Source organism: Diorhabda carinulata, chromosome 11, assembly GCF_026250575.1.
Source record: "Diorhabda carinulata isolate Delta chromosome 11, icDioCari1.1, whole genome shotgun sequence".
Classification (NCBI taxonomy): Eukaryota; Metazoa; Arthropoda; class Insecta; order Coleoptera; family Chrysomelidae; genus Diorhabda; species Diorhabda carinulata.
Genome location: NC_079470.1, coordinates 14,551,705 through 14,566,007, shown reverse-complemented (window position 1 = coordinate 14,566,007; position 14,303 = coordinate 14,551,705). Strand labels below are relative to the sequence as shown.

General features: G+C 31.7%; 1 protein-coding gene across 2 annotated transcripts in view; it reads left to right on the top strand.

The window, feature by feature from the left end:
• The window catches only part of LOC130899263 (uncharacterized), a 354,925-nt gene that overhangs the window by 29,766 nt on the left and 310,856 nt on the right, over positions 1-14,303 (top strand). For both annotated transcript variants that reach the window (XM_057809059.1, XM_057809060.1), the window contains one exon: positions 2,670-2,715. In XM_057809059.1, coding sequence (XP_057665042.1) covers positions 2,670-2,715 — 46 coding nt within the window. The remainder of the gene's footprint in view (positions 1-2,669; positions 2,716-14,303) is intronic.

Below are 14,303 nucleotides of genomic sequence, written 5' to 3'. Positions count from 1 at the left end.
CATCCGCTTCCGGCGAATTATGATAAATAATTTTCAAACTAGAGTTCAAGGAAGTAGTCTCGTTTTTGACGCAAAAGTTATGTGAAGGAAATGACAAGTACAAATAGAAAAATTACTGGTAAACTAATAAAAACTTTCCATTAGAAAACGAGCAGATTCGATTTTGATATGAATAATGCTAAGGGTCTGTCTAAATTTATAATATTATGTATATGACATGACAGAAAATTTTCACGAAAATGTTGTTTGATTGAAATATTTGTTGAGCGCTAATTCAACTATGATTTCTGAACGTTGAATTCCACAATTATCTGTGAATTATCATCATTACGTATGCTCTAGCAAACTTAGGTTAGCTTTTGTAACTTCAAATAGTCCAAATCGAACTCGATGAACCGATTTTCTATAGTTGAATGGAAGACAATGAAAGCATGGCAATACAATCGGTTACCCATTTATAGTTTCTATCTAGCTGGCTATCGACGGAAAAGTTAAAATGATCTAGCACTGGTTAATGAAGTGTTATTTGTTTATTCACTTAGAGATAACAAAACGACCTTTACTGCATCAATTCTCTCATCAAATCTAGTATTTAGAACATAAGTTGATTGTTAGTTCATTAATTTCTTAATAATTTGGTCAATAATCGAGAAAAGTGTGTTACAACATGAATTAAAACTCTTCTGAGAATGATAATGTCATCGATCAAATCCAAATTCTACGGATTATATGTTTGTTATCACTTTCCTGTGGGATAAAGACTTTTTTCTAGGAAAAATCTTGTTATCTATCGATATTTATGTCAATGATTCCGATAGAGAAAACTGCCAATAAAATATAGAATCTCTGTTAAAGTTTTCGACAAAATTTTTTTCGTTTGGATCTTTTTTCTCTCCGATTGTCGTCTACTAAACTAATGCTGGAAGAACGATTCCTCATGGTCTCGATAAAAATGGTAATCATTCTTTATAATCAAAGTTGAGAAAACAACGGACCGCGTTCAATAACTTTTGATAAATGAACAGCAACGGCAGAAGATAGCGAGAGAGTGCGATGAGGTCGAGTAGAAGCTATTAGTTTTATGCAGAACGTTATTAGACTTCATTGTTCAACAGTTTGAACATTATAACAGTGTTGCCAATATTCCATAGTTCACGATTTCAAATTCAATAACATATATAATTGTCGTGGGCATAAGAAGATTATGGAAATAAGCAGAAACTTGAATTGAATTTATTAAAATAAGAATCGATTAGCAAGTGATTGTGCGTTTTTTTGCATTGTTAAATATTGAGCCCTCAACTAATTCTGATCGTGAAATAGGTGAAAATTTTTAAGAAGAAAAGCGTAAATTTCAATATATTAGGAACATAAAGATAATTTTGGAATAGAGAATTTCGAATTAGCTTAATATAGAGAAGCGCATCGAATTTGGCGTTTGACCAAAGGAAAGTTTTGGAATACCAAAAAAATTAGGAATATCAAGTAAATCGTAAAATCTAGAAAAATCCTCGGGAGTGAAAAATATGAAATAAACTTTCCGACGAGTTGTGTACACACTATTTTTCCTACGACCACGTGAAAAATTCTTCAAAAAAACGTATTTCTTAAATAAGAAAGTCAATTAAACGATATCACACATGTGTTTAAAAGTATATAAGCACGTGTGCTGAAAAGTTTAAAAAATCCTACAAAATATTCATTATATTTTCATTTAACTACTTTACACATTACCTAGTAATAGTAATAATACTTAATTCTAACGTTTATATTATCTTGTAGACATTAGTATGTATTTGAAAACAAATCACAACAAACTTCACTAATATAACCTCAAAAAGTCATATCGTCTACTTCTTCAGTCTTCTTATTCGGCCTTTTACTTATCGGCATCCAGCCAGATTCATATTAGCTCAGCTGAATAGGTGAAAAAATCAACACTTAACAATTCGAGTTTCCTAAATACTAATAAAAATAGTTAGGTATAGTGGGTGTTTCGTAAATAATATCTTGTTAGTTTTCGAATCTATTGTAAAGGTTTTCAATAAATCGAATTTTCATGAATGTTCCAAGTAATTGAAAACTACTCATATAAATTCGATTTTGTTGAGAAAATAAGAAAATTGATTATAGAATGCGACATATATTTTTAATGAGAATGTTTGTTGCCAACGCCGTTCTCGGGAAATTCGGCGAGAGTTTAAAGATGACTGCTTCGACATCGACATAGAGCTTCATCAGCAAAACCATCGATAAAATGATATTTTGGGGCTTTTGATTTATGAATGAAATTATAAAGGCGGTATCCAATATTGTTTGCTATTCATAGCGAATTATGATTCATGGTTTTCAAAACCGTTCAAGCGCTATTAGTATTTGTATAATGGAAAACGGACGGTTTTTCATTGATAAAATGGTTCCACAATATTTCATTTCTTACCAAAAATCATTCTCAATTTTTAATAATACTCAAGCAACGTGATAGGTATATATATATATATAATTGTCATTCTAAATTTCTAATTTACAGTAACTTTTCACGATTCATATAATTTCATGAACAAACAAAGCGATTCGTATTCACACTCAAGGGGTTAGATGACAAACTGAGTTTTAACCGAAGTTCATTAGTTATGGGTTTATAACTAATTTGTGGTGTGTTGTTTCAGTGGAAACAGAGATGGGGCGTCATCACTAAACTGTCACCGGCTGCAGGTGAGTACACACCAACATACATAATATTATAACGGCTGCTGGACGGTTCTTCTCATTTACATATCAAGATCACTTAAATATAAACTTGCAGAAACAATTTTAAACCGTAGAAATAATTGAAAGTGTCTTGTTTTTTATTTGTACCTGGTGGCCAGAAAATAATCTCGTAGGTAGAATCGAATCGAAAAATTTTAACTTAATGAACGAAATTAGTAATTTTTTTAAAGATTTGTTAAATAGAGACACTGTTCACTCAAATCAATTATTATGGATGAACTTTACCACAATATATGTACGTGTTCAAGGTAAATTTATAAAGGCTATTATGGAATTCTCAAATTCGGCGAAAACTACAACTTTTTATGTACGATTTGAATACCAGAAATTTGACATTTAAGTTAGTTTAGTGATAGTACCTAATAAGTGAATTATTATAAATTAGTGTAGTGTAGTGATGAATAGTAATCGTGTGAATAAATAACAAAAACATTACAATATTCGAATGTACGATTTTAATAAAAAAGTTTTCAAAGTTTTTTTATGTTTATTTTATTCGGTGGCGAAAGTTTTACGAAACTACTTAAAGAACTAACAGACTATAGTTTGTATCCTCTTAAACAAAGAACAAGTATCCTCAATTAGGGGTTGAAATTGGGGCGAATCCTTTTTGCACTCTCCTATAAAGTTGATGTTTTTGCATATACACACCTGATCTAACGGAACAGCGAGATTAATTAGAAAATCTGCAGAAACATAAATAGAAGAAAATCAACTAAGATGAAAATGATTAAAAGAAAAATATTAAAAATCGGAGTGGATGGACTAAATCAACAAAAGTACTAAGAGCAAACTTAAAAACTACATTATGTCCTATCGCAAGCAAAGTACCGAAATGGAAAGAATTTTTGGAGAAAAAGTTTATGGAAAAAGAAGGCTTTGTCTTAGGAAGATAGATATGATGATTAAGTAAGTATTTAAAAATTATTTTATTCCCGATTTTATTAATGAAACAATCGTCGTGTTCATAATGACCGAACGTTTTTGAAATTTTAGCTGAGACATAAAGAGAATTAAGTATTGAATGAAATGGTGGTAGAAGCCAATGAAGTTTCGGCACGTTTTACTCAGGTGTATAGAAAAAAGTTATACCACGAATTTTAAAACTGCGCTGATATTAAAACGGTGTCGTTTGATATATTGGCAAGAGCTTTGAGAGAATTTATTGGACATTCTCCAAACGATTAGTTCACAAGGAAGTTTCCACTTTTTTGTTTTACCTCGATCGATTGTCACCTTTTTCGAAAAAGTTTTCATTAAAATATTTTATTCAATAATATGCGATAATGACTACGAGAGCGAAAATACCGATAAAATAATATGAGGAGTGAATGATTTAGACAACATTTTTCGTTGAGGATCTTAATAAATGAAATTTCCTTATTTTATTTCGCCCTGTATATGTTTCGAATTGTTATATATATATGAAACAACCGAACGTTACACAGCTTAAATGGTGTTTGTTTAAGTACCAACTTTACGACGTGAATATTAATGAGGTAGACAGTTACATCATCAAGGGGGATGAAAGTGTGAATGAAATTAAAAAAAAAAAGACTTTAACGTTCTACCACGGATGCTGCAGTTAAACACATTTACAAAGAAAAATATGGAAATGAAACAACCCGCTGGAGATTTAAATAGAGATTTATTTGTTTAAAAAATAGAATTATTGAATAAATAGTATATAGTAGATGATTATTTTACAGCCAGATTTGTTATTTCACAAGTACTTTCGATATTACCTGTAAACAGAGCTCAACTAATTGAATAACAGTATTTATGTCATAAATTTTGTGTCTATAGAACATAATAATCTTATGATAAAATGTCACCAAGTGCAGGAAAGTTGATCTTTCTGCAAATTTGAACAATTTTCCGCTTCTCCTTCAATTTATGTTTTTAATTTATATCCAATTTAATATGTATTAACATAAGTTCGATATGGAAATCACGACTTTTCCGTATGTTATACCATCGAAACTTTTCCAGAAGAAACTTTTCCCGCCAACGTTTTCGGTTTTCTCATTTGCCATTTTGTGCAGTTTACAAGTTTTCCTATTTTAGATGCATACACGAAGATAAAGGATTGGATCCACAATATTTTCGCGTTACCTACATAAAATGGTGCTTTTCCCATTTGCGCATAAAGCAGGAGATGAAAATCAAGCATCGAGTTATCGCCCAATTGCACTAATTCCCACGTTATCTAATATCATAGATCTGCCTTCTTTAGGCTATAGCCCTTATTGGGTCGCATCTCCGATATGCCCTTCCCTTTTTGGGGTACGTGTGGTGCGACTCAGTTTGAGCGAATCTTCGAACTAAAAAATAGAGAACTTCTTTAAAAGATTAAAAAATCGAACTTTCTTTTCCATCTTTGAATCCGTTTGACTAATTCTTAAGCACGTTTCTCCAATTTTAGTTGCACGACCTTTACCTACCTACTCCACGTTCAGAATTACTTAAGAGCTCAATATTTTACAATGCAAAAAATGCACAATCACTTGCCTATTAAAAATATATCTATATTATCTTTTCCCGTATTTCGCCATAATTTGATTTCGTTACTTTTTCATTTTTATGTTTTTTCTTTAGTTTTCACCAGCTTTTGTCTACAAATTGTTACAATTTTTTGACAATAAAGCATTTCTCTCTCTGTCTAGAATAATTGATCTATTATTGTGAAAATTTTCGACTCCCCCCGTTCCTCTTAAATGCATTTTCATAGTATATTATTTTAATTTTATATGTTTGTTTATTTTATGTGTAAAAACGATATTTTTTTTTGAGTGTACAGAAGAAGTCTTCGCATTCAGATGATTCTGGTCCATAATGTATTCGGAAAACTCGAATGAAACGTCGAGATTATGCTGATCCCAAGTCACAGGCAATGTGTGAAAATACAGACAAATCACCCTATGGCGTATGCGGAATTTAGAATTAAATTCCCCCCCTATATTTATATACAAAATACTAACGATCTGTTCGTTCTCAGTCGAAGAATGCTGTTTAAAAATGCCGGAATTTGGATTTCAAAAAAAAAAAAAAAAATATGATTGTTAAGAAATAACGTCGAGAATGCAGGGCACGTCCGATTGTAAAATACATTTTTGGAAATAAACAAATATCTAAGAGATGCAAAAAGTATTTCCGTGTTATGAAAATATTATTGAGTGAAGTTATAAAACAGAACCTAGTTGTTAAATAAGAAGATGAAGACCAAAATACTTCAAAAGAATGTTTTCTTGATTAAATGAAACGACAATTGAGATTCACCCGAATGAAATTTCAAAAATTAGTCCTTTCGCATAATAAGAGTGAAATTCAGGATTTCAAATTCTCAAAGTCTGATATATCGTGGAAAAAATGGATACACACATAAAAATCTTTGGAATAAAATGTAGTATATCGTATTTCAAGAAAAGCAGCAACAATGATAAAATATTTTTGTCGTTTCTCACAATACGCAGAGTCGTAAAGTCCGAAAATGCACTTGGTAAGACGTCCACGACGTAGGCCATAAATAATCACCAATGGCTCCGTAGGACGTATCCTTTGAATTTTGATGGCCAGGATTATAACATCGAACGTCCTTGGAGAGTCTATTCCTGAGCTGTAAGGGAGTTGAAAAAAAAGGTGAGGGTCGCTTTGCATATTTATTATTGTCGAAGAATTGGGAAATCACAATTAAGGATGTGAGAAATATAATCTGGCAGTTTGTAAGGATTACTTCAGATTATCAGTTCATCATATCGAATTCGGTTTCGTGAATGAAATATCCATTCGTCCTTAAATTTGTAACGACAGGATCTAAGTACAGAAATAACAATTCCCCTGAAAGGAAGGAACGAAGTGCGGCACGATTAATCAAGAATACTGATGTTTTCCCAAGACTCTTATCATCCTCGATACAAACATCCGAACAATAAAGAACAATTTCATCTGTTCACTCAACGTTTGAACAAAGAAAAAAAAAACTAGAAAATGAGGATCTCGCCAATCTCGTGACGTTATCCCGACATCAATTATCCCACTTCTGAATGGCATTCGACACCGGAAAAGTACTCCACACTAAGAAAAATGCGAGTTTTGCGATGTCAAAAGATTTTGTATGAAATTTGTACAGATATAGTTTTTTTTATACGAATTGCAGGTTTATATACTGTTATCAACTCGTCCACAACATAGGCCATGAAGTCGGTCCTGTCCGGTTATAATGGAAATCTAAAATTTGACGGATTTGATCCGACGCTTTTTTATAAACAGCAGCGAGTTGTTCCTTTTATTTTTTTAGAACTAATTTGTAGGAATTTAGTTGAATCTACGAAAAAGACAGTGTATATAAATTTACCCCACCGTTGAAAAAACGTTTGAATCATCTAGGAAATGAGAGAAACATTGCAAAACGAAATATTCGCAATACGAATCAATATTCCATATAAACCATCTTAAAAATTTTACCATTTTACTACTTTACTTTATAAAATATTACCTGGAGCCGGCACTGTGGCGGAATTCTAAAATTCGACGTTTATCTGTTTTTTATACAACTTTTATCGTAGCAGACGGTCTATTTACATTGTTGTTTTTGAATAATTTCCAGATAGATCTATTTATTTATTTGTTTTGTTTCTTCATTTTCTAGAACTTTCAGAAACTACAGAATGGGGTTTCTGTAGCGCAGATGAGTTCAGTTTATAATAAATAGACGTAGTGAAAAGAACAAATTAATATCGAAGAACTTGAATAAGTTAGTTGAGTGATAGTGATAAGTGAATTATATTATAAGTTAGTGTAGTGTAAAGTGTTTAAATAAATTGAGAACGAATAGAAATCGTACAAATAATTCATGAGGCTCGAATTGTCCTTCGGCATTTTGTACTCAGGAGCAAAAATATTTTTACCGAAAATCTAAATGTTCACATTGATTGACTAACGGTCACTGAAGTGGTGAAATGACGATTTAACCGGTCACTTCCTAAAAATTATAAATTGGAATAAATACGTTCTAAATCGTATTCTTTAAAAATCCGTTTATTGTCAATATTTTAAAAACTATATTTCGATATAAGTCGAAGTGCTGTTAGGATTTAAACTTCGACTTGTTTCTTATATTTATGGGCCATTTTGAAGATTACGCTACCAATAACTGCAACTAGAACTATTAATAATGGTACAATTTTGCGGTAAATTTAAACCGCAGCTCAAAGGATTCTTGTTAGAATTTTGTAATAAATGGCTTATGGGAATGGCATTACCATTATCGAAATCTTTCCAAATTTGAATTATCGATGGATATACGATACTAAGTTTTCTGAAAGTACAAAAATTCGTAATTTATTTTTAATAAAAAAATTACAAAATTATTTTGTTCTTATTCTTATTGGTAAATTACTCCAGACTTAAGATAACCCAAATACTAAATCATTTCATTGACTAAGCACCCAATATCCTTTGAAATAGCTTCAATATAGTGTTACGAACAAGTCCACGATATGGATCGTGAAGCTAGTCCTGTCCAGTTACAACAGAAACAGAACAGAACTTCTATAAAGAGGAATCCGTTCGAGGTTTGTTTTTATATATGTTTTTTATCATAGCAGGCGGTTTACATTGTTTTTTTTTAACTAATTTCAAGAAAAATCATGATATTTCTTGTCTTTACTTTCTAGAATTCTAGAAATGTCGTTTTTGCTATATAAATCGAGCATGTTTAGTTTATAATCAATAATGAATAGAACAACACAGAAAAGTAACCGATGAATTTAAATAAATTATATAAGTTAAGTATTAGTGACAAGTTAGTTAAGTATAGTTTAAGTGTTTAAATTAATTAAGTAAGTAAAAGAGGGTGTATTTGAATTCATCCAAACGATAGAAAAAACTTTAACATGTTAGTGGGGACTGCATTTGGAGCGGTTATCGGAAGTATCAAAAAAACCGTTCCGAAAATGGTTCAAAAACAAGTAATTTTTATTGCGCAGAATCGTAACCGTACCAAGAACGATTCTAGAACGAACTTATAGAATAATATGAATATGTTTACAATCTAGTTGTTATATTAGTTATGTATAAACATATATAACTTCATCTAATAATTATTTTCTTTTCAACACATTCCGAGAAAAATTAAAAATACATATTAATTCTACTTTTCAACGATCAGCTACATTTTAAGCCGGTAAAAAGTTGTATGTCTTATACAGTTCTTGTGTCCCGTGGATGGTCCTTCGAGATCCCGACATCCCCTCGGGCGACCGTGAAGTAATTACAAAGCCGTGTATCTCAACTTGATGGCTAATTATCGTCGACACTTGAATGACTCTAGACAATTGAGCTTGTTGTTGTCAGGATAAAAGAGACGAGATCTACATGATAAGGATACGTTCGTTGTAGAAGTTGATACGTTGCAGATTTCAATTCAAGATCACTTTATTTTTATTGATATGTTATACTAACATAAATAACCATATTTTCTAAAACTATATAAATCATTATTTATACTTCTGAGCGTACAAATGATTCTCTGGGGTTCAATAACTTTTCTACTATAGGAAACGGAGGAAATGAATATTAGAGGTGGTTGAAACATATTTCAACAGTAATTAGAAATATCCGATAAGTTTTGCTCGATTGCATGAACTCAAATCGAATCTAAACATAAATTACGAACAAATCGATCACCCTTTTCCCATATAATCGATATAGTTTAGAATGTTTATTATTTGAAATACTCAAATTTTTGAGACGTTACCGCTTTTTCCATCTCTATTTGTACTTACTTTCAACTTGACATCATCGCTCGAAATCCTATCGATAGATTGGCTAACAACACATTGTTTTTTAATCTGGACCCAATCGGTTCGTGATTAATGACTACTGCTGGTTCAATCAGATAAAAAGAACGAAGAACAAAAATTCTAAAGGGAATTAAGATTCTTTTTTAAGGAAAAATGAAGAGTTTAACTCCTAAAAATGCGATCTTAAAAATTTAAATTTATTTATATTATCTTGTATCTTGTCTGTCTAGTTTCCTTACGTGGTATAATTGTTTAGCTCGTAAAATATCACGAAATTATTGAAGGTTTTACTAAGCAATATCATAATTCACAAAATTAAGTCAGAAATTTAACCGTAATTACTGTAATATCATATCGATCATATTATTTTAAATATAAAAGTTATCAAATCATTGCCATTTATCACGATATTCATCGTACAACTTTCAGTAAAGCAAAAGGTGTTTCAGCCGCTGTGGTAATACGATAATACCCTCAACAATTTCTTTCTGTCCTTTTATACCCTTTCCATATCAATTTTATCGGTTCATCTCCATATTCGTAGAGGTTTGCCTCTATTTTTTTTTACTTGTTGCATTATAATTTAATGCCTATCTGGTTGTGTTTGTTGTTGTTTTTCGTAATGTATGAGCCATTTATATATCAATTTTTGCTTCGTGATCGTTACATATGTTTTTTTTTTCCTTCAACTATGTTCCAAAGGTTGAAATGAATTATCCTGTTGAGCCACAAAATCTGACATATATCTCGTAGGCTTCTCATAATCTAACTAGCAGAAAAATTGAAAAAATTGATGAAATCTTCATTGCAATTGTTGGAATGATCAGTAGTAGATTAGATTTCATATAAATGTTGGCCGCGGCTCCGCTTTAGATAGCCCATATGCAAGGTCCGATTTTGGCAAATCGGCCGATATTTCACGAATAAATACTTTAATATTGGCTTCCAGTTCGTCAATCTTTGCTGGTTTATCCCTGCAGACATTAGCCTTAACATGACCACACAAAAAATAGTCCAAAGGCGTTAAATCACACCATCTAGGTGGCCAATTAACGAGCCCCAAACGTGAAATGAACTGTTCATCGAAGGCGGCTCTGAATTCGGCCATTGTTTCGCGTGCCGTGTGGCATGTGGCACCGTCTTGTTGAAACTACATATCAGGCATGTCCAAATCTTCCAATTTGGGCAAAGAAAAATCGTCAATCTACACACGGAAGCGCTCGCCATTCACATTAACGTTCCGGCCATCGTTGCTTTTGAAGACCATGCCACCGGCCCATAATCTACATCAAAAAGTGACTTTTTCGAGATACATTGGTAGCTCTTGCAATGCTTGTGGCTGGTCTTCACTCCAGATGCGGGAATTTTGCTTATTGACGTATCCATTCAACCAGAAATGACCTTCGTCGCTAAACACAAGTGGATCTCCCTCCAACTTTGCCAGCGCCCATTTACCAAATGTAAGACGTTGTGGGAGATCGTGTGGTTTCAAGGTTTTATACCCAAATCCTTTCGCAATATTTTCTTTTGTCCTGTACTGTACATTTGCGTGTTAGTGTTTTAATGTTTATTAGTGTAAACTGGGTACGAAATTTAGTCACAAGCTTCCGAATAGTTCCCTTAATAGGCCGACCAAACTGCCCATAAATTGGAAGAAGTGTGCGATGCAGTCTCTTAACCAATTCTGAATCCATCTTGATTTTTGCATAGACTGACGTTTAATTTTTTCAAGAATAATCTTAGCTTTGATCTTACTCGCAACATCTTCAGTTTTTTGATAGTTCTTTCATGAATAATATAAAATATGCTGTACTGATGGATGGATGGATGGATGGATGGATGGATGGATGGATCTCCCATATATAACCAACAGTATTTTGAAAACAATTATCCGAATAACCCGAATATTGTTATATGAAACGATAAAATGATTTATTGTAAGAAAATAATCAAGCTTTCACTGATAATTGATTGTATTCGATCTAATATATAAAAAATATCAATTAGAGTTAGATAACACAACATTCCGTGCTGATATCCATAACCAAATTCAATTTTCAATTCCGGATAACAATTCAATGCCTGATTACACTTGTACAAATATTTGCCATTCAGTTATTTCGGTTTGTTTATGTAATATAAACTAGTTATTACCAACTTTCACATCTATAAGTTCAATCAAATAATTTCGATGTAAATTGAAAGAAAATTGCATTGGATCGATTCGAACAACTATATTCTTGATTATTATTTATTCAAAACCAGTTGTATCAGAAGCCCTTCAACAAAGTGGGAGATCAATTAGGTATTAAAATTAATATTACTAACTATTCTGGTTCACCAAGTAATGGAAGTGAAACCACGCATGAAATTTCAACGTCGCGTGGTCTGCATTATGAATTTTTGACTTTCTGAACGAACTCGTACCTGAAGACGAGTTTCAGCTTCTATTCTTCATTCTTTACCCCGTGCAACTTTTGGAGTCAAAGAGTAAGATTTGATTTGATTGTTTTTTTGTTCTAATTGTCAGAAATTTTCGAACGATTATCGTTTTTTTTTTTGTTAGTTTACAATATAAAAACGACAACTCGAAAATATATTATTGGCATGCGATGCATTTTAGGCTTTCAACAGATTTAACAATCCAATTTATCTGACACACATCATCCAACTAATTCTCTTAATCCGAAATGCATTTGTCGAGTAACAGCTGCAGATTTATCAACTTAAATCGCATTCATTCGAACAAAAACTTCAAATGATTATTAATTAGATTTATTTCAAAATCGAAATGTACACATAAGGCAATATATCAGACAGTTTAAATTTATTTTCCAGCTCGGATCTTCTTAAACTTTTTTTTTTACTGCAAGCAAGTTATTTATTCACGGATCATATGAATTTCTGTTATTTTCAGTTCTATTTATACGTCAATAACGCCGGGGTATATTATTTTGAAAAAAAAAAAAAATCAATTCATCTTGTTCCGACTTTAACAACATCGTTATCAAAAACGCTGACGTTGTTTGAAATCGGATGGACAGAAATATTTCAAAATCCCATTCATTTCGAATGTGATCGTTAGATGTTCAGAAATGATTGGATTGCAGAATTTATTATCGCGCATATAAAACAGTGAATTAGAAATATTGAAATTCGTATTTAATAAAATCGGAATAAAAATCTTTATTCATAATAAAAATAAAAAACAAAAACTCCTAGTGCTATAAATACAATACGATAAATACGATTTCAAAGAGCTACGGATCTAAGTTTATTCGTGTATAAAAATATTTAGCTGATTACAAAAATGAAGATCAAACAAAAATTGAAGCAAAACACGACTTAATGTGAAATGAAGATACCGAAAAAAATAACCGTAATGAAGAAACTCGTGCAATGCAAAAAGTCGAGACGTTTGGACATTCATAACTCATTTAAATAATTACTACCTCAGTTATTGAAGATAGAGTACATATCCTTGAGTTTTATACTCCAAAATAATGTCCCGTGGAACTCAACTCAATTCAACAGCGTGAAACTGCAAAGAACTATGGACTTAAGAAGAGTTGGTTTGCTCCAAAGAAAAATTGCTAGAAAGCCAAACCGATTACTAGAAAAATCTTCGGACGAAGATTGTATCAATCAATCTCCAGAATTTGTATCTTTGTCCCCACATTTCAAAGCTTTCCAGTTTTTCCATTATTGCTTTGTTTAAAGTAGCTGCCTCCATTCGAAATAGCCAAAAATGATCAAATGTTATTTTCAGCGAAGAAAAAGTTCGATATCGATGGTCCAAATAATTTAAATTATTACTTGTATGACTTTGGGAAAGGAAATGAATGTTTGTCCAAAAGGTTGTATTGGGGTTTAATGGAAATCACGAATATTTCCTGCAAAATGAATGCAGTTGTGTATCAAAGTGTTTTGGAAGAGTTCTTATTGCTTGGATAAAGCTCCGACTAAACTAAACAATGTTCAAGGATTTCGGAAGCAACATTTTGGATTGGCTCGACCTTATCTCGGATCTCGATGTAATAGAAAATTTGTGAAAGGAAATCTACGACCTTTAAAAGGCGAAAATTAAAAATATTAATGACTAGCTAGGGAAAACAAATCAGAAAGCGTGTTGATTAATCTAGTTTCCCTACAGGAAAACTTATACTTTTTCGCAGTTTTTTTTGTACCAAGTGGTGAGAATTTATTGATTTTTTTTAAAGGGAGTGTTAATAATAATTCGATTGAACGTGAAATAACGTCTTTTGTCATTCAAATTCCAAAATAAATGAGTTGAACTAATTTAAACAGTTTTGCCTTTTGGGTTCATATTTTATCACCTTTCAGGTTTATTTAAGGAGTAAACTGAGTTATTCATGACTAAAATATCCTAGAATTTCAGGTAACACTCAGCTTTTCAGTTATAAATCTTTAAGTTTAGATAGTAAAGCCTAATTATAAAATTATAGAAGTCACTAATTGCAGTGAATTTCAAACATTTTGACAAAATTTCGATTCAAACTGTAGGAATTGGATGAAATATTTAACAAGGCAGGACTTTCCGTACGTCTCTTCAAACTTTCAATACAAAACAGAACGTTGCAGAGATGTTAGAAGCTTTCGGATTTCGAGCGACGACAAAAAAGTTTTAATTATACTTTTCTTACCAAAAAAAAATTATAAAATTAGTGGTTATCCTATTCCCGAGACTTGATTGGATAATAGTATAGT